General features: G+C 40.7%; 1 protein-coding gene across 2 annotated transcripts in view; it reads right to left on the reverse strand.

Moving 5' to 3' along the window:
- The window catches only part of LOC141010144 (apoptosis-stimulating of p53 protein 1-like), a 47566-nt gene that overhangs the window by 12307 nt on the left and 9872 nt on the right, over positions 1 to 25387 (reverse strand). For both annotated transcript variants that reach the window (XM_073483004.1, XM_073483003.1), the window contains exons 2-11: positions 22951 to 23098; positions 20564 to 20671; positions 18713 to 18774; positions 7529 to 7624; positions 2129 to 2185; positions 1677 to 1797; positions 981 to 1060; positions 708 to 875; positions 453 to 593; positions 166 to 361 (exon numbers count right to left, since the gene is read on the reverse strand). In XM_073483004.1, coding sequence (XP_073339105.1) covers positions 166 to 361; positions 453 to 593; positions 708 to 875; positions 981 to 1060; positions 1677 to 1797; positions 2129 to 2185; positions 7529 to 7624; positions 18713 to 18774; positions 20564 to 20671; positions 22951 to 23098 — 1177 coding nt within the window. The remainder of the gene's footprint in view (positions 1 to 165; positions 362 to 452; positions 594 to 707; positions 876 to 980; positions 1061 to 1676; positions 1798 to 2128; positions 2186 to 7528; positions 7625 to 18712; positions 18775 to 20563; positions 20672 to 22950; positions 23099 to 25387) is intronic.

The following is a 25387-nucleotide window of genomic DNA, read 5'->3' on the forward strand; positions in this document are numbered from 1 at the left end:
CAACACGTCACATTTAAGGTAACATCAACAAGAACAGGGAAGGGAAAAGGAAAAGAAAGAGCCAACAGACAGGAAAAGGAAATAGACAGCAAGTTAGAGCCCAGACAGAGATTTAAGACAGTGCAGCTAGAAACTCTGAAGTAAAGGGTTAGTACGTCTACCAACCTGAGAGGGAGCGGATGTGGCTGAGCGGGGCTGGTTTGGGTGGCGGGTCAGCTGGCAATGGGTACCCCGCCTCCTGTCTCCCCTCCGCCGGAACCTGGATGTAGGGACAGACAGCCGCGACTCGACCCGAGACTCCACTGCCTGGATGGGAGGAGGTCTGAGGGGAGGACAGGCCCCCTCCATTCATACGACTCAGCTGAAGAGGTGCAGACAGACAGAATTAGACCTAAAGTAGCTGTCAAAGTTAATTATGAAAAAAAATCTATGTTAAGAGTTAATTTGCGTACTTCTGCTTTCTTCTTATGCAGTCGTTCTCTCAGGTCTCCGATGCGTTGATCCATCACCGTCACCTGGGCGTTCCTCTTGTTTAGCAGTTCCTTGTTCTGGGCCAGCTTGGTGCTCTGCTCCAGGTTATGACGGTTACGAGCCTGAAACACACAGCATTACAAGTTATTCATCCTCCATTTTCTGAAAAACTAATTTCCAACCAAAATAATGTGTTCATTTGTCGATTAAGAAGGTTATGACGTGGTTTGATTTACCTGCAGCTCCTGGTAGAGTTTCCTTAGTTCCAGGGCTGCAGGACCAGAAAGGGGTGATCCTTTCTGGCCAGTGGGTGCACCCTGGGAACCGGTGGGTGCCCCCTGACCTGGTGCAACAGAGTGTAGCTGAAGGCGTCCTCTCCTCAAGTCCTCCAACTGCTGGGTCAACTGGTGAAAATTATTAAGAAAGAACTCAACAACTCGACCGCCACAAACTCAGTTTTGCTTGATTGTGTCTGTCATAATGAAACCTCACTCAACCCTCCACGTTACCTGGTCGACTCTGACCACAGCAGATTGCAGCTCTGCCTGCTTCTCCTGAAACAGGCTGCTAACATGGTCGATCTCTGCAGCTGGAGACAAAGCAGGAAATACGAATTAGATTGAAAGATTTTAAGTTACATGAGATTGCTGCTAAGCTCATGATCATGGCATTTAAGTTCAAATGGTCACCTTTAAAGCTCTACTGTCTATTGCTGCAGCACCTCTATTCACCCTGTGCCTGTCTCTTTAAGGCCCCCCCTCCTGAAAAGCCCAGTCTGCACTGATTAGTCAGCTCTCACAGACCTGAGCAGGCACTGCCCACTGTGTTTCCACATCAGCTCTGCCGGTGCAACCACGGCTGTGGTCAAGGCAATGCTGAGGGCCGGGACTGTACAGTTGTGACATCACAGCGTAATGGAAGTCCTGATGGCTCATTTAAAGGCATAGCTCCAGGATGCAGGCTGTGTGCATTTCTCCATGAATTGAGCGTTTGATATTTAGCAGCTAAACCTGCTCCTTATTCCAAAAAAAAGGAAGAAAATCGAACTTTCTACAATTTTAAGCTGAATGAATTTCAGCCACATTTTCAGCCCTCATGCTGAATCAGCAAGACTATGTTATGATTCACTAATATGTAGTCATAAACTGAAGTGCCTGTAATCCACAGGCATCCTCTCTGCAGTGTGCTCAGTGTGCCATGCTTACAGAGGTTTCCGTTGATCAGTTTACTGTAGTCGACTTGTCCTCTCATGGCTCGGATCTTCTTCAGCTTGGCCTCCTGAGTCTCCACCCGCTCCTTCAGCTGTTGCAGCTTCTCTGCTTCGGACTAAACGAGAGAGAAGGAGAAAAGACATAAGCTAAACAGCAAGTTGCATTTTCATCAAAATTTAATTGGCATTCAAAATGAGACAAAAAAGAATAATTGTGTTTCCATAACCAGAGTTGAATAAACAGGTTTCTGTTACAGCCAATGAACAGATATTTATTATAGCATACAGTTTCTACACTGTAATGGGGCTTCAACATATAAGTCTTTGTGGAGCTAACTTTTGGGTTTGCCTGCAGTATATATGTAACATAAAGGTTCACATTTGCTCTGGTGCCTTATAGAACATTTCTAAAGACTGATAGAGGACAGGCAGATATATGGACCTCACCTGTGTCTGTCCTTGGTTAGATCTGCCTCCCTGGTGAAGATACCTTAGTCTCTGCTCCTGGAAGACAAAAAGGTGAGAACATTTAAGATTTTTAGATTTACAGTTGTTTCCAGATACGACCCCAGTGTGTCAGACTAATTGCTGATGAGATGAGAGATGACAGGGTCTGTGTGACAATAGAGGTTAAGCAACATTTGAATTAAAATGTATTTAATGTTATGGATTTGTATTTGAATAAGGCATGAAAGTCAAGAAAATAACAAATGCTTTTCCTTTTTTATTTTCCTCCTGACAGTAATTGTGGACGGATGATTGAGTGGCAGGGGCGAAAAAAATAATAAGGGCACCAGCTGTATGCGGTGGGGCACCAGGGCACAGAAAGTCGGGATATGGTAAGAGAATAATAGTGAAGAGAGGGCACTTCACCATGTTTTCTCCAATGGAAAAGGGCACCCTAGAAAACACTTTATCATGTTTTATCTACCATAAGGACATCCAAGAGGGCACTTAGTGGCGTTTTTCGAACATGGGGGCACCAGGGGGGATCGCCTCTGTCCATCAGTGTCTGACATGCTGTGTTTTTTGTTTTAAGTCCAGTGCTGTCAGTTTGTCAGACTGTCTGTGTTTCAAAAGTTTCACATTCATCAAGTTGTAATGTAGAATTTCTCTGTACTGACTGACTGCTAAAGATGCTGTCATAGAAGAATAGTAGAAATATCACCCTTGTAAGAAGCACACACTGTCTCTGATCACTGTTTCAAGTGATCATCAATTGATCGACATTTCATACAAATACCATTGAATGGTTTAATGCTTCTTTTTTAGGTTCCTTGGTGTTTGGCATGCTGATTCATTTTTCATAGCTCACCGGGGCACTTGATGGAATGGAGCCGACGTTAACAACGTATGTTTCACCTGTGCTTTTTTCATGTCCTTTGTTACGCCCCCTTTATTCCCTTCATTGCTCCACCCACCTGACTAGAGGTCCAATTAGCCAGTATATGACAACACCTGTGTAGGTGTGCATACTGACCCTTATTACTGAACTTTGTTACGTTTCTGTAAAGCAGAATGCCTCGAGGGGAGAAGTAAACAGAGAGAGAGAGGGAGAGAGAGAAGTCTATGGTGTGTAATGCTGACTGAGGCAGTTTACACCTCTCTCTGTTATAGTACAGCTGACCTGTGTGTCTCTGTCACACACACACACACACATACACACATACACACACACACACACACACACACACACACACACACACACACACACAGAGGAAGAGGGAAATGGAGTGCTGGCAAGAAGCCTCCCATCATTCACTAGGAACACACACACGCGCTAATAACACATTACAAAACAGTAGCTTGTTTCATTATGTGGACAGTGCACAAGTTAAAGTGCATGTTCTAAGTGCCAGGAGCTGTTTTGGATAAGTCTTTCCTGGAAGTTGTAAATCCATGTTGCGTTCGATTGATCTTAAGAGGATGGAAACTGCAAGGTGAGGAAATACATAGGAAATTAAAGCTGCAAGCAGCGATGAACGGGCCCTCGCAGGCCACGCGGGTCGGGCCGTGCTGCTGTCGAGGCGTGCTCCTTACCCGGACCCATTGCCCCGTTATTGTGCGCGCATGTCTTAACTGATAGCCAAAAAGCGGTTATGTGTTGATAATAGCGCCACCTGCTGGTGATTTTTGGTGTGTGAGTTACAGATGCCAGTCTATACCGGCCCAATCAGTTTCATATCCATAAGTGTTATGGTGTGGGCACAGTGCCAATTATAAAATGAAACTGCCACCAGAGCGCCACCTAGTGTCAGATCGGTAACACCTTCGTCAGCTATCCTCAGGAGGCCATTGGCAATCAGTGTACCAAGTTTCGTGTTAAGTCGACCAACTGACGTCGAGATATAAAATACTTCAATTTAAATAGCGCCACCTAGTGGTCATGGGTCAAGATTTTGCACAGAGCCTTAGGGGCTCATGTGGAAGTAGTGTCCTCAGTTTCATGTCATTTGGACACACCAATGTGGAGATATGCAACACTTCCTGTTTTGACCCGAATCCACAGGAAGTTGTTATTTAATAACTTGAGTATTCTTTGGCGTATCAAAATTCTTTTAATAACTTTTTGTCAGAAGGGTCCACTGATGCTGTGTGCAAAGTTTGGTGAAAATCGGTGAAATTGCCTGGGAGGAGTTCGAAAAAGTAGGTTTGTGACATTTCGCGAGCTAGCGAAAAAAAACGCTAGGCGCAAATGGGCGTGGCCTATATCAGGAGATTCAGCAAGATTCACTGAACGTGTGGATATAAGGTTTTTGAATGTGCGACAAAGTATGTGGGAGTTATTAGGCAAAAATGGTTTGTGTTGATGATAGCGCCACCTGCTGGTCATTTTTGGTGTGTGAGTTACAGGGGCCAGTCTATACCACCCCTATGAATTTCATATCCATAAGTGTTATGGTGTGGGCACAGTGCCAAATATAAAATGAAACTGCCACCAGAGCGCCACCTAGTGTCAGATCACTAACCCCTTTGTCAGCTGTCATCAGGAGGGCAGTGGCAATGAGTGTAACAAGTTTTGTGTTCATCCGACCAACCGATGTCGAGATATAAAATACTTCAATTTAAATAGCGCCACCTAGTTGTCATCGGCCACAATTTCGCACAGAGCCTTTGGGCCTCATGAGCAAGTAGTATCCTGAGTTTCACGTCATTTGGACAAACCAATGTGGAGATATGCAACACTTCCTGGTTGGAACGAAATCTGCAGGAAGTTGTTTTTTAATAACTTGATTATTTTTTTGAATATCAAAATTCTTTTGATAACTTTTTGTCAGGAGGGTCCACTGATGCTGTGTGCAAAGTTTGGTGAAAATCGGTGAAATTGCCTGGGAGGAGTTCGAAAAAGTAGGTTTGTGACATTTCGCGAGCTAGCGAAAAAAAACGCTAGGCGCAAATGGGCGTGGCCTATATCAGGAGATTCAGCAAGATTCACTGAACGTGTGGATATAAGGTTTTTGAATGTGCGACAAAGTATGTGGGAGTTATTAGGCAAAAATGGTTTGTGTTGATGATAGCGCCACCTGCTGGTCATTTTTGGTGTGTGAGTTACAGGGGCCAGTCTATACCACCCCTATGAATTTCATATCCATAAGTGTTATGGTGTGGGCACAGTGCCAAATATAAAATGAAACTGCCACCAGAGCGCCACCTAGTGTCAGATCACTAACCCCTTTGTCAGCTGTCATCAGGAGGGCAGTGGCAATGAGTGTAACAAGTTTTGTGTTCATCCGACCAACCGATGTCGAGATATAAAATACTTCAATTTAAATAGCGCCACCTAGTTGTCATCGGCCACAATTTCGCACAGAGCCTTTGGGCCTCATGAGCAAGTAGTATCCTGAGTTTCACGTCATTTGGACAAACCAATGTGGAGATATGCAACACTTCCTGGTTGGAACGAAATCTGCAGGAAGTTGTTTTTTAATAACTTGATTATTTTTTTGAATATCAAAATTCTTTTGATAACTTTTTGTCAGGAGGGTCCACTGATGCTGTGTGCAAAGTTTGGTGAAAATCGGTGAAATTGCCTGGGAGGAGTTCGAAAAAGTAGGTTTGTGACATTTCGCGAGCTAGCGAAAAAAAAACGCTAGGCGCAAATGGGCGTGGCCTATATCAGGAGATTCAGCAAGATTCACTGAACGTGTGGATATAAGGTTTTTGAATGTGCGACAAAGTATGTGGGAGTTATTAGGCAAAAATGGTTTGTGTTGATGATAGCGCCACCTGCTGGTCATTTTTGGTGTGTGAGTTACAGGGGCCAGTCTATACCACCCCTATGAATTTCATATCCATAAGTGTTATGGTGTGGGCACAGTGCCAAATATAAAATGAAACTGCCACCAGAGCGCCACCTAGTGTCAGATCACTAACCCCTTTGTCAGCTGTCATCAGGAGGGCAGTGGCAATGAGTGTAACAAGTTTTGTGTTCATCCGACCAACCGATGTCGAGATATAAAATACTTCAATTTAAATAGCGCCACCTAGTTGTCATCGGCCACAATTTCGCACAGAGCCTTTGGGCCTCATGAGCAAGTAGTATCCTGAGTTTCACGTCATTTGGACAAACCAATGTGGAGATATGCAACACTTCCTGGTTGGAACGAAATCTGCAGGAAGTTGTTTTTTAATAACTTGATTATTTTTTTGAATATCAAAATTCTTTTGATAACTTTTTGTCAGGAGGGTCCACAGATGCTGTGTGCAAAGTTTGGTGCAAATCGGTGAAATTGCCTGGGAGGAGTTCGAAAAAGTAGGTTTGCGACATTGCGCGAGCTAGTGAAAAAAACGCAAAGCATAAATGGGCGTGGCCTATATCAGGAGATTCAGCACAATTCACTGAACGCGTGGATATAAGGTTTTCGAAGGTGCGACAAAGTATGTGGGAGTTATTAGCCAAAACGCACTTTCCTTGATAATAGCGCCACCTAGTGGTGCACATTCACAACAACAACAGATTATAAAATTTTTCGCCAAGCCTAATGACTTTGCCAAATAAAATCGACTTTTCATTCACATTCAGGCAGTGAAAAATGCGATCATTTTGGACGAAGGAATAAAATAATAATAATAATCATTGCAATTACAATAGGGACCTCGCAGGTTCCCTGCTCGGGCCCTAATAAATAAACGTAGACACTGGACGGAAGCATTTAATAGCTGGAATGTAGTGGGGGAAGTTGCTGCTTTTAAAAAATGCTGAATATTAGCGTGAAGTTGCCAGATATAATCAAATCAGCGGCCTTGAAAAACCCAAATTTACTAAATAGAAGTTGGTGGTTGAAAACCTGCTGAAAGCATTTTTAGTTAGCTTCGGACTATATGTTTCATCATACTGAAGAGATTTTTTTTTTTGTTTTTTTTGGCATGCCTTACTAACTCTTTCCTGGAGTACAACTCTGCTTCAACTTCCCAGTAAATGTGGCTTCCCGATGACCTAATTTCCTGTCAACTGAAAGGTCACTTCCTAATGTGGGAATTGCCACGATCTGTGTCCCTCTCTCTCTCTCTCTCTCTCTCTCTCACACACACACACACACACACACACACACACACACACACACACACACACACACACAACCATGTCCTTAAACCTCTGACCTGGATCACATGTCCTGTTTCCAAGGAAGACGTATGTGCCCAGATCCTTACATACACACACACACACACACACACACACACACACACACACACACACACACACACACACACACACACACACACATTCCTCCAAGGCTCCTCAGGCCTCAAAGCCAACCTTTTCAGACAGAGTCAAATGTAGGTAACCTTACACTAACTGACAGGCAATCCATCCAGCAGCTGTGTGTGTGCGTGTGCATGAGTTACCTTGGCCACCAACATCTGTTGCTGAGTCTCTATTTGTTGCTGTTGTCTCGTGGCCATTTCCTGGAGCTCAGAGAGGGTCAGCTCCACACGGGGAACCTACACACACACACACACACACACGAGAACAAAAAAAGTTACGCATAATAATGGGGTATGTCCATAGAAAAAGCTTGTGTCTTCCCTTGTGTATGTCTATTCGCTGGTTCCATCCTTTACACATCCCTGAGATGACAACCCCAACAGTGACAGGAGATAAATGCTAGGCTACAGCGCACAGCTGCACACACATATCACCTCACACTTTAGGTCATAGAGCACCTTCAGTGTGCTACAGAAATGTTATTAGGCTAGAAGCTGGTGGCCTTGGCAGGGTGACAGAATTATGGTATTGGTTCAAGGGGAAAATAGCCAGAATCCTCTCTGGTCAGGTCATTACAGGCCTGTGACACCGACATCAGCATGAGCTGGAAAAGATCTGATCACATTTTATCATTTGTCCCATGTTTCACTATCAGAGGATTGACATGGGAACATGTTGTTATGGCTGTGTTTGTGGGTCTTCAAAAGAAACATTCCTATGATTGTAATGTGTAAGGGGGTGGGCTGGGGAGAGAAATGCCTTTAGCAGACAATGAAAGGTTGCTGCCCAGCCACATCCTGCTATTGTGTATGTTCATTCATGGACAAACACACACACACACACACACACACACACACAAACACTCACACACTGCACCTGGTCTGTTGCTTTCATTGTCAGTATGCAGCACAGTCAGACAGAGCGAAAAAAGTTTTTAAATAACCCAACTCTCCTCTGTGTTAATAGTCAATACAACAGTTAATATTTTAAATATTCTTAAATGGTACATAATTATATTATAATTATCCTCTTTTAATTAACAGATGCAGTTTTAATAAATACATTTAAAACATGGATTCAAGGATATAAATGTCTATCACCTGTACTATACTGTAAACTGTATGTCAGTACGTACGTTTAGCTGTCAAGTAGTGCCAAACCACGTAGTCAGAGACATAAAGCTGGTAGCTCAAAAAATAATTTTCTTTTTACTGCTATTTATGCTGCTGTATTGGATGGGCTGTACTACAGGGTGTTATGTGTGTACGTACATATATGTATATATATATATATTATATATATATATATACACACATATATATATACACATATATATATGAATATTTCATACATATGTATATACATAAATGAAGGAACAAATACCAAATACTAACATAACAAAAAACATTACCACAAAGTACATGATCAAAACATACAACGCAGTTGGGTCAACATGCAAACAACTAAAGTAGTAAACAGAATCAGCAAAGGGCCTAAAATGAAACTCTGAGGTACCCCAGAGTTAGTAGGCTTAAAGAAGTAGTTGTTAAAGCAGAAACGATGTTGTAGTGCCTCTTACTTTATATCACCTCAGAGAGAGAAGTGGTCTATGGTGCAAATAACTGAACTAAAGGCTGATCTATGCTTCTGCATTAAATCTATGCCATAGATGTGATAAGTAAATGTGTATGGCTCTCCTTCACCACACTACAAAAGCTGCCAGACTGCAGCAAATTCATAGAGAGAATACACAAATATTGGTCTGGACAAATGAAAGAACTGGAATAAATTGAGGGAGTTTGTGTTTGCCTCAGAAAGAAACTCACTATGAGGAATGGTGACTCAGGTGGGAAACAAGTTCCTGTTTCTTATTTGAGTGGTGAAGGGTCACTTCACCCAGACTAACAAAAAAGATAAAAACATTTTTTATTAGTGCACGTTTTGAGATCTCCTCAGAGTCCACTGACAACCCCTAATACACTTGAATTTAGTATGTTGTGGAATGAAAAATTACATTTGAAAAAACCTTTGCCATCTAAAACTAATGTCCAAAACCACTCCCTGTCAAAACATTTTACTTATGTTCATTAAAACCTTGATGAACTTGGTAAGTGACGAATTGTCTGTTGAGCACTGCTCTGAAACGTCAGTTGAAGAGGGAAGCTGGAGATAATGATAGAGGTCTGTAATCATTGAGATCTGAAAAGTCTAGGCTGTAAGGTTTAAGGGCTTGAACAACATCACAGGGACTTCATTCAAAACTCAGTTCCAGCCAGAGATGAGTGATAAATGGTCTGAAAATGACTAGGGAGTGCAGGCTTCAGTCAATTTAGTCAAATGTTCAAAAAAATCTTCAAACCAGGGAGGGAGGAGCTGATGAAACCCCATTACACTGAACAGATCCCTAAGGGTTATGGCAATTCTCAGATATGATATCAGTGAAATAAATTAAAACAACCATCCATATAGTGACTCAGGGAATGGAAGCTCTAACTCTGGCACTATAAGCTAAATATCTGTTCCAGTGAATAATGAGTCTGATAGCCACCCTGTGCTTCATCACTGCCTTCGGGCTGACTTGCATAATTCTTAAAAAAAATAAAGCAGACACGCAGTATTCAAGCATAAGTCAGACTACATCATCTTTTAGGCGATGGCACTATGCACTTTACACTTGTTTTCCAGTCAGGGGTGCCACATGTCATTAGCAAACCGCTGACTTGTGGGATTCTGCAGATCCATATTTTGATGTGCATTATGAAGAGTCTGCAGATACAAACTGATCTCCTGCTAATGCACTCCATTGCTGTCACCTCAAAAGAGACCAGACAGTGCCAGTGTGATTATAATATGTGTTAGCAGTGAAGCAGTGGTTAATAGATAGATTAGTAAAAACAAGACCCCCTGACGTTGATCATTATAAGGCAATCACAACCTTCAAAAATGTTAATCTGTCATCATACAATGTATTGATATGATGATACTAGACAGTATAATCATTTGTAGATGTATGATTGTATGGAAGCAAAGACAGGCCATGATAATTTGAATTTTTTAAGCTATTTTAAAAAAGGATTTACTTGATTGTAAAAATTAATTATAACTGAATATTTATTGGTATGGGGATTTACTGTATGAGTCCCCCACCCTAAAACTTGGAAGATATCTGTAGGTTTGAAACAGAAAATTAAACAATAAAATAGATAAATAATATTCAAACTGGAAACAATTCTCTGTCTAAATTTGCAATGCCTGAAAAACTCATTCAAAATCGAGGTTTTGAAGTTGAATGGTTTGAAATGATCTCGTGGAAAAGATGTGAATTCAGACCACATCAGTTTAGATGGATGGTTTTCCAAACCAAGCATTCTAAAATGATTAATCCAGTAGTATTTACATTTCAATACTAAGAATAAAAAGTAGCGACTACATTTCTCATCTAGGTATTCAGTTGCTTGCAAAATTGGAATCCTGATACCTTTTTGCTTCCGTATATTGCATTATAAAGATGTATCAAAAAAGGTGAGTAAACTGAATTTTGTTGAACCCTCCACTTAATGCGAACCTTCTTGTTGACTTGCTTGGTTTAAAAGCCTTAATGTGAAAGACTGTCATCTGTTGGTTTCACTTTTCAGTCAAAAGAGTGATGCCAGTGATGTTACACTGTTGTCCTTGGGTTATCTCTCATTTACGTATATCCTCCTGGCACTGCGATATCCATCTTTTGAATGAAAACATGCATCTTACAGATACTAAAAAGTTAACAGTTTTCCCGACACTTAACGTCATTGCCATGTATTCTGCTGTTAACTCTGTTAACACTCTGGAGTAGCCTACAACATCCTGCAGACTGTGCTGCTCTGAGCCCCCAGCTGACGTTAACATGCCATTTTCTATCAGCCTCCCGCTGTGCTGTATTTACCTGCAGGCTGTCCCATGTGATCCTGCAGGAGCGGACTTTAATTTTGCTGCATTGTCCTTCAACAGTGAATTCCTGCACCAAATCCACCTCATTCCACTCCATCCTCACAGCCCTTCAGAGAAACAGCGGACCTTTATGGTTTCGGCTGGAAAAATGATGCCGGAGGGTTGGAAGAGAAAAGCTCGGGAGGGGGACACGAGAGCGTTCCTTATCACAACTTTCCCTCTCGTCCGCCCGGTGATGTGCTCTGATTTACGACACTCTCTCCCTCAATCTCTCCCTCTCTCTTGCTCAGCCCACGCTCCCTCCACCCCACCCTCCCCTCTCTCTCTCTCTTATACAAACCTCTCTCTCCGGCATTGGTGTGCTCTCATACGACGTGTAAAGCCCAATGTGACACTAAATTCAATTACTACAGTAAACAAACATGTTAAACTGGTCCACAGAGATGGATGGAGAATCATCACATCCATCTACTTTTTATACTTTCCTCTATCCTTCCCTCTGTCTCTTTTTATACCTCCTTCTCTTCTTACACCTCTCATCTGTTTCTAAATCTCCCTCCATCCTTTTGTTCTTCCTTCTTTTACACATCTACATCCTTCTTAATCCCCTACATCCCCATATTTCTCTCAATCATTATCATCCCTCTGCAGCTGGCTTTTTGCTGCAGCGACATCTCCTTCTCTCTCTCTCTCTCTCTCTCTCTCTCTCTATCCCTCTCTCCCCTCACATCTTCGTCTGTCTTTCTCCCAGTTTCCCTCAGAAGGGAAATCACTGCACCACAGCCTGATGGGGCACTAGCTGCTCTCAATCAACCTTTGTCTCCGACTCCAGATGTGTGTTATGAGGAAGATGATGGCGACGATGATGATGCTGGCAGATTAATGGCAGCGTGCACGGCGATCTCGTGGCACAAATTCCTGCCAGACGCGTCCAGCGACACAACATGTAACGTGCATGCACACACAGACACAAGAGTAACAGCTGACTCCTGCTGCGTCATATTGTCCGCCTCTTTTTCTCTGCTTTACTCTCTGCAACACACACACACACACACACACACACACACACACACACACACACACACACACAGTGGCATGTGACTTAACTGCTGCGTCACACATTTTCTCTATAAAAGAGACACACATCTGTCTCACTCAGATGAAGACACACACACACACACACACACACACACACACACACATTCAGTAATGAAAGCTGAGTTTCTGTCAGTTCTGCTGTGTGCAGTCATCTGTGTGTTGGCTGGACATTTGCAGACATGAGACGCAGGATGATTAAAAGTGGTTATGTATGTGTTTCATAATCAAATATAACATATATTTAACAGTAGTATTATTGAAATTGGAATACATTTTCATTGCCATTCACAGGGGTTTTTAAGGCTGAAGCTGATATGTTTGAACTTGAAGTTTTCAAGTTCCCTTCAGACTCTTTTCAGGCCCTTAATATAGCATTTACACCACCAAAAGACATTAATATTCATTCAAACTAGTGAAACCCCCTGCTTTTAAATTATTCTGGGAAAATTGGCAGAACTTTGCAGAAACTGTAGTATTAATTTGCATCGAGAACAAAAATGAGGAAAAACACTTTACAACAGAATGTAAACATGTGTCATATCACAGATATAATGGATCAAAATCTAAACTTGAATTGTTTTATTTCAATGACATGTATTCTAAGGAGCTGAACAGAGACGTGTGAACACTCTCGATATTGTTAGAGCTGTGTGTTGCCAGATTTGATGGTTTTCCACCCGACTGGTCTTCTTTTTCATTCAATTAGGCAGCTAACGTTATGAAACTGTCAAAGTTTGGTTAGGGTTATGCAACATAACTACTTGGATAGTTGTAGGAAAGGTTTGGGAATACAATGAGTTAAGTTAAGTTAAGTTACATCACGTTAAATTACGTCACCTTACATGTTAAATATGTTACATGTGTTAACTTACTTTGAACTTGAAACTTTTTTCTTTTAAACTGTCACCTGACTTTTTTTTTACATGTGATACTCCAAGGAGAGCAGATAAACTTTGCAATTGAACATTGGTGTATGCACTGCACGAAATTTGAAAGCATTAAGTTGTGTTATTTGTATCCAGATTGATGACATTTGGCTAAATATGCAGGATAACATAGACAAAATGTGTACTTTATTTTAAGAAGCCCTATTTAGTGCTTTTATTATGGAATGCAATTCCAGTTAAACCTGACTGACACTTATTCAATAGATTCAATAGATTTTCAAGGCACTTTGCAGTAATTGTCATGATCGCCAATATCATGACAGTTCATCAAATACTAACGAAATGTAATCAATAATATTTGTGTATACATGCACGAATCATGACAGTCAAAAGTTTAAAATGGAAAAATTCTGTGTAGGATTTTTAAAGATTTTTATTGATATTTAACAAAATTCACAATCTTTTCCTAACCTTAGCCAAAGTGCTTTTGTTGCCTAAACTTAACATAGAGCATATGTAAACCCCGGATTCTTGTGTGACAGTCCTGTTTTTCGTACACCATCCACCCACACCCTCCCTGCGATGCAAACAAAGTTCATAAATGTGGTGCTTCAATCCGTTAAAGAAACCTGGTGCAGGCACAAAAGATACACTTGAGAGCAAGAAAAAAAATTAAAACTAGTCTCCATGTACAAAAATCCTGTTGATTACATTTCGTGTAAATCTGACCAACTACCATGATACTATTTTGTAACTGTGAATCAACTGTAAAAAGTGATAGCCATTTGCTAACAAGAAAACATTTAGAACAATCACATTATAATGTCGACCACAGCCGTCTCATGCTGCTGCTCACTGGTCTTTCAGTTTCAATCACGGTTATAATCTGAAGCACATGGGCTATTTGACCTCCTCAGTGTGCAAGTATTATGTTTCCCAACAGTGTGTATGTTCTCAAAGTTATGCACACATACACATACTTGCACACACACACATAGACATGTTGTTCTGATCATAGGTCCCATCAGTAATGAAACCCATCCCCTTCCCATCTGCTGTATGCCTCCAGTAAAAATATTCCTCCTAATCTACAATAACAGCCTTCAGACATTCCTTCAGACCCGGCTGAACCGAAGGGGAAACCTGTGTTATCAAAGCCGCTCCGGTGACAAACATTCACACAGCAGGGTAGCCTGACCATCCTGTGGCTGAAAGGTCACATCTATGAACCTCACCACAGACAGCTTGTCTATCAACATCCATGTGTCCTGACAGTGTCCTTGGGCTAAACACCTTCAGCAGCAAAAAAACGCTCAACCATCTGGATTAATTGTGGGAATACTCTTTTAACTGGAGTTCTGGTGCAACACCCAGATTTCACCCAAACAGGGACTTTCCTACAACTACAGAGTATAATATTAACAAAGTGAAGTTCGTATTACATCTAGTGATTGAAGTCTGCCCATGTCCCTGAACCCAGACTGTCGTATAACCCTCAGAGGCATTTCTGGTGATGATATACAGTGAAAATATTAATCCGTGTCAACACAACCCCTGACATGTGTCTTTTGTCAAGAGCACACAAACAGACACACCTAACTTCTTCACATATCCCTCAGCAGTGCTCGCACACACAGCTGGGGTTGGCTCAACAGACTGTGTTAACTCAAAATGTGTGACAGTCCCCGTGGTCGGTCTGAGGTTAAGGGTGAGGCTTACAGGACGCTGTCTTGGGGAGGTGAAGGAGGAAATGTTGTGATAGGACTGCTGTCTTACTGAACCAGCCCACACACGACAGAGGAAAACACAGCTCCTCTTCACTGTGTGCAAAACACCAGTGTTGGCTTTACCTAACATTACAGTAGAGATACAGTATGCACTTATCCAAAAAACTACATGTCATCAGTGATCACTTCACCTTGTTTTGTTTTTTCACAATTTTTAGATTTCGACTCATGTAGTGATGTTTAAAGCAACACAATGTAACTTCCTGGAGAAAGATATTTGATTGTTGAGTCTCATCTCAGTCTGTACAGCTGTGGCTGATGGTAACTATAGACAGGTGTCCCCATTACAAATAAATTACTGGAAACCAGTATAATTACTTTTTAGAGGTAGATTTGTGTGTGGCACATTTCTTTTACCAGATCTGTGGGCTCCAGCTAGCTGCATGTGAGAAATGGCAATATGGCAGCTAAAGCTAACCAAGACCTACGCAAAGTTAGCTATGCTGGTATAGAAAATTTAGGTATGAGTGGGTCCCAGATGAGGACTGTAAATGGTGCCAGACCAGAAATAGCATATAGGGGCCCCTCATAAAGGTAAAGTTAGTTTTTTTAAAGTACTGTTAGCATGTATGAAATTACAAAATTCCCGCTGTACAAATTAGAGCACAGAAGCTCCCTCCTTCATTCAAAATCAGGGAGGGAGCTTGACGATCGGTTGGCCGTGGACCACAGTCGGATGTTTGTCAGCATGACTGTTTTTATCTTTCACAGCAAGATTCCCGGATGTACCAGTATACACTGTGTGAAAGCTTATGAGAGGGAGCTACAATTCAGCAAGAGGCCATTCAAATAGTTTACAACATGTTATTTAATAGTCAGTGTTTTATAAAAAAAAAATACCATTGAATTTTCCATTAAAAAAGGTTACAAAGTGTGTGTGTATGCTGATAATTATGGTTTTTAGAGAAAAAGGAAATCTGAATGCGCCAAAATCAGAATTAGCAGGTCAGACTCTCAAAAAAAATTTGCAATCGGTGCAAGTCAAAGAAGCCCCACTACTTTCTTCAGTAAAAGAATGACATCAACACAGTCTGGTTTCCTTTTTAAACCCTGGAGCGAAGACTGACTTACCCTGAGGTCCTGCAGAACCGTTCCAGTAATATTAAAAATACATTTTGCTACCATGAGTAATGACATAAGTGTTGAGATGAGTGATGAATAACAGATCTAAAACTGCTGTACTCATTCTGTCTGTCAGCACTGTCATGTTTACATCATTCTGTGGGAAGACACATCATCTGGTATGTGTCTGTGTGTCTCTGTGTGTATTAGTAAGTGAGAGCTTTTGGATATGATTATATAGAGCCGAGAGTCACACCCTGACACACACACACACACACACACACACACACACACACACACACAGAAACACATGGCCCACAACAGTCCCATCCTGACACAAGGCACAAAGACAAAAGCCAGTATGTGTGTGTGTGTGTGTGTGTGTGTGTGTGTGTGTGTGTGTGTAATCTGGATCATGAACAAAGAAAAGTTAAAAGAAAGTAAAGCACACTTACACACACACATCCACGCACGCACACACACATTTCAAAGTCACCTCTACATTTGCTCCTATATCCACTTCCTCAGTTGTTCTATTATGTATGACAAGCTGATGTGAGGAGAGGTGGGTAGAAAGTGTAAAGCAAACACACACACGCACACACACACACACACACACACACAGACACACTTTTTAGAGCTTTATACAGAAATGGTCACACACACACTCTACATACACCCACAAAAAATAAACACATTTCCAGAACTCACCCCCACGCTGCTCTCTTGCCTCAAACTCTTTGTTTTTGCTTGAAACTGAATGTTAAAGGTAGACGACAAAGAAAGACGGGTACCTCAATACGACTGTGAAGGAGTGCTCGAAGTAGGAGCAAGAGAAGACGGAGGAGGAGGAGGAGCTGCTTGGCTAGCTAACAATCCTCTTAGCCTGGTTATGTCATGGGACCAAGCTAATCCTACCTTCACTGACTGACCAAAACATGCACACACACACACACGCACTCACACGCACACACACACACACTGGCTGACTAACTTGCAGACTGACCAACACAGATACACAAATACATTCACACACTCAAGCATGGTAGGTGACTGGCTAACCGAGGCCTAGCCAACAAAGCTAATGTCTCGTCTGGGCTCAAATACAATAGCTAACATGGTTGAAAATAGCTGTTAGTGTCCAAATAAAAAGCTGCCAGCATGAGGTCAGCTGCTCCACTTACTTTATGACTCAGTATTTTGGAGGGAAGAACAAGCTGGCAAAACAAAACATGGTTAGCTAACGGCAATTAGTCAGGCAAGTGACAAAAGGCTAATTCCCATTCTATCTATTTTTCTGTCTGTCTTTAAAAATACCTACAGTAATTATATTTGTGTGTGTGTGTGTGTGTGTGTGTGTGTGTGTGTGTGTGTGTGTGTGTGTGTGTGTGTGTTTTCACATGATTCTTACTGGTAGAGAACTATAATCATCACTGTCACTAATCCATGGGGGCTAATCCGCTAGACTACACACAGAGAATAATACATATGCCCACACACACACACACGCACATTGTATTGTAAATATATGAGTACTCACACAACCATGAAACACTGACAACATTTTTAATGTTTTGTTTTTTTTCCGCCAAATGAAATTAGCCTATTTTAAGGATATGTAAAGATTAAAACACCACGTCTGGCTTGAGTCTGGACTATATTCTTCTTAGTGGCTACCTGTCTTTAACATCAGGTTTGTAACACTACTAGACGAATCGTTGAAGTTTGCCAAATATCACAATTTATAAAAATATTAAAGGAATATTTTGATCTTTTGAGAAACAGCTAGCCACGGCTCTGTCCAAAGGTCCAAAGTTTTTGGATTTACAGGCTGTTTTTTCAAAGGCATCTTTAGAAATGGCAATGCTAGCTGTTTTCAGTCTTTATGGTAAGCTTGTAGCGGTGCCTCCATGCCATTGTTCCAACAGCCCATTATTCCTAAATCCCAAGTGTCGGAAAAATGTCCCATTGGACCGGCCAAAACGGCCAGTGCTCTGAAGGTCCATTGCTCCAAAAATACACACTCTTTGAGGACTTTTGGGGCATTTGAATCATCAGAACAATGCCCGGTGCCTACTAGTATCTCAAGAATAAAAACACAGGGTTTGATTGCATTGGTAGTTGAAGGCTTAAAGATCCTTGTCAAAATTTAAGTCCAGGGATATAGCCTATGTTAGGAATCGCCAATATGTATCATTTTTAGCCGATACTGATAACCGATAATAACCTGCTTCTCATGGCCGATGTAGTTTCAACGACATGTTGGGCTCTCTCGTCTACACTCTACACAGGTGAAGCTGCTGTACTTTTTCTTCTTCCTCACCTTATGTGTTGGAGTTTGTTTTATTGGCTCTATTTGTCAGCTATAATTTCATTTCTTTCATTTCATTTTAATAGCTGATAATACAAATGTCCAAATAGTAATAAATGATCATTATGTGTTGGAGTGTCGATACTGGATTTTGAGATTGAGCTAATTAGAGATGCATAACACAGCCTGTCCTGCACCCTAAGCCAAGCCCAGCTCCACTGTGTGTGTGTGTGTGTGTGTGCCTCCACCTACCCTGTCATTAGCACTCTCTGTTGCCTCTGTGGTCCAGCTCTGCTCCAAAGGCTGCTGACTTCCTGCATATAAATGAAGAATGAAAAGAAATCTGAGCAGAGATGGTGAAATCAAAAATGAAATGGACAGGGGTTAGTTGAATCTTATGGCCTGGTATACTGGGGAACATGTGACCGACACACACACCGATACACAAAAAAAACTGAAAATGCAGAGGAGAAGGTGGTGCAAGAAGACTGATTCTGCACAGGCTGCACAGTATATATAGCAGCATGTAGTATGTATGCAACACAGGACCACAAACATCATGTCCAGTCAATAGAGTTAAAGTTAATGCACCTCTTAACATTCAATTCAACTGATAAAATACTGTCTTACATTCAACAGGGAACTTAAATCAGTGATTACATTCAATCAAGCAGTAATTTAATTACCGAGTAAACGAGAAGGACAGCTAAAACAGTATAGTAGTAATCAACGGTAATTTATGGACACAGGGGGAAATATGTCATCATCATCATCATCATCATTAGTTGTGGTGTGCTTGGATTCACTTATGACTTATAAATTACATCTGTTCCATCCCAACGAGGACATTTCTCTCTCCATTACAGGGCAGATTATTTGGTGATGTAGGCCAGCAGAGTAAGCTTCTAACAGAAAGGAGACGTCCTTGTGCGGGAGGTTCGAACTTAAATAAGCCAGAGGGCAGATGACGGTAAATTAGCCGGGGAGCAGGTACTACAGAAGGCTAATGTGTTGCTCTGGTCCTTGGAGAGCAATGGCTAGTTAGGAAGCTGTTTTATGATAACAGGTGAAGAGACAAACATGAGCAGTCAGTCACTCATAAGATGATGTGGCTGTCTCTAAATCAAAGGTAACGATGGATGGCAGTCATTCCTATCAAAAGCACATCTGTATTACACTCTGGTGCTGGAATCATGGGGACCAGGGGGAGAGGCAGGCTCTTCTCTCCACAGCAGGCGGCAAAATGAACTGCTGCTCTCCTTTTTTATCTTCCTCTAGATCTCCCCCTGCTGCTGTTAAACCTATTACAGATCTGCCGGCATATGAACTGTGACTGGATGGAAAATGACAAGAATAGAAGATAAAATCTGTTCAATAAATGGTCTAAGACTCAGCCAAGTTATAAAAAAAGTGATGATTCATTTATATTCAGAATAAACTTCACAGTTCAAAAGCATATGATAATAATGAGGTTTTAATGAATGATAATGATGTTTTTAATGAATGAGGGGAGGAGAGGGAATGCACCAGCAGGTGGTGAGGTTGCCCTGTCCCTGCAGGGAGCAGACACACACCAGTGCTACAGTCCAGTGACACTGTTATATCGGAAACCCTGCTATTGTACAGCTGGGGCACTAACATGCACAGATATTGTAGAAACATTTGTTCATTGCTTGTTTAACAGAAAAAGGGGATTTTTTTTTCCTTGGTTATTTTGATTTAACATCAATGCTAAATGCTAAAACACATAATGTTTTTTAAATGCTGATTAACTGAGTTCTCAAACGAAGCACAGGCAGCTAGTTTGTCAGAAAATGATGTGATGTTTGTGCAGCAGACCAAACATTTCTCTGTTCTTATCTCTGTCCCCCCTCCTATCCCGTTCACGTTTGCCCCGTCCATGTTATATAACTCTAATCATCTTATCTGGCTAATTACTGACCGAGACCCTGACCTCACCTCTAAACCTCATACACACCACTGGTTCACTCTCTTTGTCTGGTTCTCTCTGTGAGAGTGAAGGATGTTCTGTATCGTTTTGACAGCAATTCATATTCACAGCTTGGCTTGAATTAGGGACTATAAGTATTTGTTTTGCTGTACCTTGTGTCCAGGATGGGCAGTGTCTGAGGTAGAAGCTGACCTCCGGCCTCCTGGCTCCCCACTGCTGGAGAAGATCCAGCAATAACACCTCTGAAGGGAGAACTCGCTCTGAGGAGAGGTGAAGAAACATGAGCCAGGCTGTTACACAGAGAGCCAAATTATAGAGGGAAGCCAGGACAGGATGATTCAATAATCATACCATTGTATACATTCAATTACCATGACTTACATTATCATGGAGTCCTACTTAAAAGCATAGTTTCATATTTACTGTCAATAATCATTATTGTCTGAAATAAAATGACAGCATGATATTCCCTCTTGCTTCCATCTTATGCTGGCCAAAACTATACAGTATTGATGTATTATTATTGGTATTATTATAACAATATATAATAATTGATATATATATATATATATATATGTCTATATATGTACATATATAAATATGTACATATATATATATATATATGTACATATATATATGTGTGTGTGTGTGTGTGTGTGTGTGTGTGTGTGTGTGTGTGTGTGTATAATGATATAAAGTTATATTGAGTAAAAAAAAAAAACACATTATTTTTGTCCTGAAAGCTCCCTTTTGTCTCTTTAAGGCCGCTCCCAAAAAGCCCAGTCTTCTCTGATTGGTCGGCTCTCACAGGTCTGAGCAGGCAACACCCACCATGTTTCCACATCAGCTCTGCCGGTGTTTTTGCAATCTGGGTACATGGTTGAGGGCTGTGACTGTATAATCGTAACATAACAAACTTACAAAAGTCCTGACGGCTCATTTAAAGGCACAGTTTCTGAATACAAGTTGTTGAAATACAATTTTTTTATTCCTTTTGTTTGAAGCGTGATATATGATCACAGTGTAATTAAAGGGTTGACCCACCCCACAATGAAATAGGAAAGAAATAAGTCACTCCCATTCTGAAATAGTTCAAATGATGGATTTTAAAGCAAAAACTGACGATGAGTGACAACTTGGTCTAAATGGTTTCTGTAATGGTTAGTAGTGGCACTGTGGACACTGTAAAAATGTGTATTATTAATATTCATCATTAACTCAAACTCTTTGCTTATGTGTGTAAATATTTACACATTCACATGTATATGAGTAAAGCAGAAAAACTGAAACAAAAGAAAGTTTGGGGTATTCTAATGTTTTCAAAAAGCCAGCAGCAATATTTCCCCTGCAAAATAAATCAATCTGTAGCTAATAATATACCCACACCAGTCGTGAGGCCAGTTGTGGCCTTGAGGCAGCAACACTTTGTCACAACACCATTTATTATGTGCTGCCTCACAGTGTCACCCTCTAAGAAACAGTATAGTATTAGAGCCATTTATAGCCTGTCTGACCACTCAGTCACACCACAGTGCTACACAAACACACTGCGTGGTTATGTGCATCACTACTTTAACAGCTATCAGTGAATGAATGGAGGCCATGCCATAATGGACACAGTAGCTCTCAATGTCTGCATGTGATGGACCAGTCTGTTCACGTTTACAACGGCATACTATTGATTCCACGAGCTGCAGTGGAGATATAGGTCTGACTTTGTTTATAATTAGCTTCAAAGCAAAGGATCTAGGCCAGAGTCACAATGTGATTATCCTGTCAGATAATCCCAGATTATAATCATGTAAATAATATAGTGTTCAAAGGACTGTCAAGACGGGGTCAGTAGTAATTATGTAAGTAACTGTCTTGGCTGGTATCATTTCTGCCTTGTTTTAAATTGTGTTCGAGGATACATATTATACTCATGATAATAATAATAATAATTATTATTAGTAGTAGTAGTAGTATTATAATTATTATTATTGTTATTATTATTATTATTGTTATTATTATTATTATTATTATTATTATTATTATTATTATTATTATTATTATTGTTATTATTATTGTTATTGTTATTATCCAGTGCTGCAGCTGTATTCCTCCTCTGCTTGAGCTCCTCTCTTTAAGGCCCCCCATCCCAATATGCAGTCTGCTCTGATTGGTCAGCTGACACATGCCTGACCCAGCACCAGCACAGCAACAACAACAGAGCAGCTGTGCTAAATCAATTCTTACATGCCAAACAAGCCACTAGGCATTAATTATGCAAATGTCTGACTCTGTGACGTGGTGTGATGTCACAAAGTCACAGAATGAAAGATGGGACAACTGACGAGGTGTTTCAGGAGCAGTGTTTTCTGTGGGAGAGTGAAGCTTCTGTTGGTGGATTTTGACCTATTCAACCTTTTCATATAACCTTTTTATAATGGACAGGGGAATAAAATGAAAAAGAATAATAGGTCTCCTTTAAAAAAGTGAAAATGTAATTTTGCTAATTGAATATACTGTATATAGATAGATGGATGGATGTACTCACCATGTCCGTTCCATACTTCAGCGAGGTGACACTCCCCCTCACCGGCTTCCTTGCAGTATTCCACCACATCAATCACTCTGGTTGCCGGAGTGATTGGGACCTCAGTCAGCATCTGCTGGGTGTCATTGAGGTAAACTGTAAGGATCACCTGTAACCATAGAAGGAAACATGATTAATGTTGTGAAACATCATAGCTTTTACCACCTAACCATTGCAGGAATATGGACAATGTAAAGTGAAATATTTCTCACTGATTACAGCATGGGATAACTATTGGTTTGCCAGTCAATCAACACAATAACTACAGTTCAATTACTCAGTCATGCCTCTTTCTCAGCATTAAGAAGCAACCTGACTGATCAGAGAGAGGTCACGTTCAGATTACACTACTCAAAATGAGTTAGGGATATTAGGATATTTTAGTGTTTCACCTGATTGTTTATTCTGCGACATATCTGAATTTTTATTTTGTGTTTTGTGAATATTTTTTTGCAACACATTTAATATGACTTTTATTGCATATCCATGCACATGCATATATGCACCCATATCCCATTATCCCTAACTCATTTTGAGTAGTGTAAAGTAAAGGATCTACTGTGAACTAAATATAATAAACCAAAATTATCTCTAAAAATGATCTAAAAATCATGTTTATCCAAGTCAGTAAGATTAGTTTATACGAAGAGAAATTACAGTATAATTTTGCCAATGTGATTTTGATGAAGCTTTAGGTTTGATTTAACATATTTGAAAAAAGCAACAAATGACTTCAAAGTATCAGCTGGGCAGTAGTGATCCCCTCTGAAATATATATTTATATATATTTTTATCAAATCCCCCAAAATTCTGCAGCCAAAAGATTAAAATAGCAATCAGAAAAGGACATCCTGTGTTATCGCCTGTGATGTCACTGGCAATGTCACTGGTGATGTCATGTCAGATAGTCAGACGGCAGTTGAAAGATAAATTTAGGGTAATCTGGGATAGGAACACACAGACCAACCAGGGCGCACACATAGACACAGACACACTTTTAATCTCAACGTTGCATTTTCTCTCTCTCACACAGACACACGGACACACATTACATTGTCTACTGTCCACACACACACAGACACAAACTCCAAATATATACCGATCTAATCCACAGTATTCTACACACCTGTCCCAGATCATGTGAAGTAATCCCCGGTCGCATGCAGACACATTGAGCAGGGACACATTCTCTAAAGCTTGGATTAGACACACACAAACACACACGTACAAATACACGTTCACACACATGCAAACACAGTAGGGGTTTTACTGGTCCACAAACCATTTAAAGTAGGAAAATCGTGGCCTCACAAGGGCTGTAATGTTTCTGTTTCACATGGTTAAAATCAGCATTTGTCACACTGAAGGGCTGTTGGCAGAAATCAAAGGGTGTTTTATATGATCAAATCATTTGAAATCATTCCGAGTGGGTTTTTCTCATCAACAAAAAACACTGTCCAAAATGTTCGCTATAAATGCAGCACATACACACACACATAGAGTACACGGTCATTAGGCGAGGTTGGGAACTTGATTTCCGGAGTTACACGGATATAATGAATGACTACATAATCAGTAAATGTTTAACATTTAGGAAAGAGAGTGTTGTCATGTGAGTGTAGGATCATTAAACTGGCCATAGACAACGTTTTAGCTTTAACTTATCATTCTGAAGTAAATACTGATTGCACAGTGTAGAAAAATGTATATGTCATATAGATTGGTTCCCTATAAACCTCACTTTGACTATGCTATTCGGTCTGCCACTGGACTCGAGTCTTCATGGAAAACAAGGGTAAAATCATAGCACAAAGGAAGCATGTCTGCCATTGCGCAACAGATCTACCAGATCAGTAAGTGACAAAACCTGCCCACTTAATAACACAGATACGTGTTTTAATCTGCCTTTTCATAGCACTGAGATCTGGGTTTCTAGGTCAAATGGGATTCTTACGGTTGTTTTTTGCTTCGGACAGTAACCAGGCTGCTTAAGTAAAATTATTAAGTAATTTGTCATTTTCCAAATGCAGGTTACTGTGATACAAGAACCTATTTTCTGCTTCCTCTAATGGCAGAACCACCACAAAGTAACATTTCTCATTCTAACCTCTTTAGAAACACTTATTTTAGGGACCAACAGCTCATGTTGCTTCTATAACTGTGCTAAAGAATTATTTCAGCAGTGGAGAGGTGATCTTTTTTAGAAAACTGGGCCGTCTATGCAGTAGAAAGCTGCAAATATTTTTGAAATTGGTGCCACATGACCTGAGAAAACAGAGGAAAAGGGCTGTGGTATTCCCTTTTGCTTAAAAGATAGGCACTGTGAAAAATCAATCAAATAGTATAATCAAAAAATACAATCCTACTGTAGTCTTTAGTAGAAGGTGTTTGGCACTGG

Source organism: Pagrus major, chromosome 16 (genome assembly GCF_040436345.1).
Source record: "Pagrus major chromosome 16, Pma_NU_1.0".
Taxonomy (NCBI): domain Eukaryota; kingdom Metazoa; phylum Chordata; class Actinopteri; order Spariformes; family Sparidae; genus Pagrus; species Pagrus major.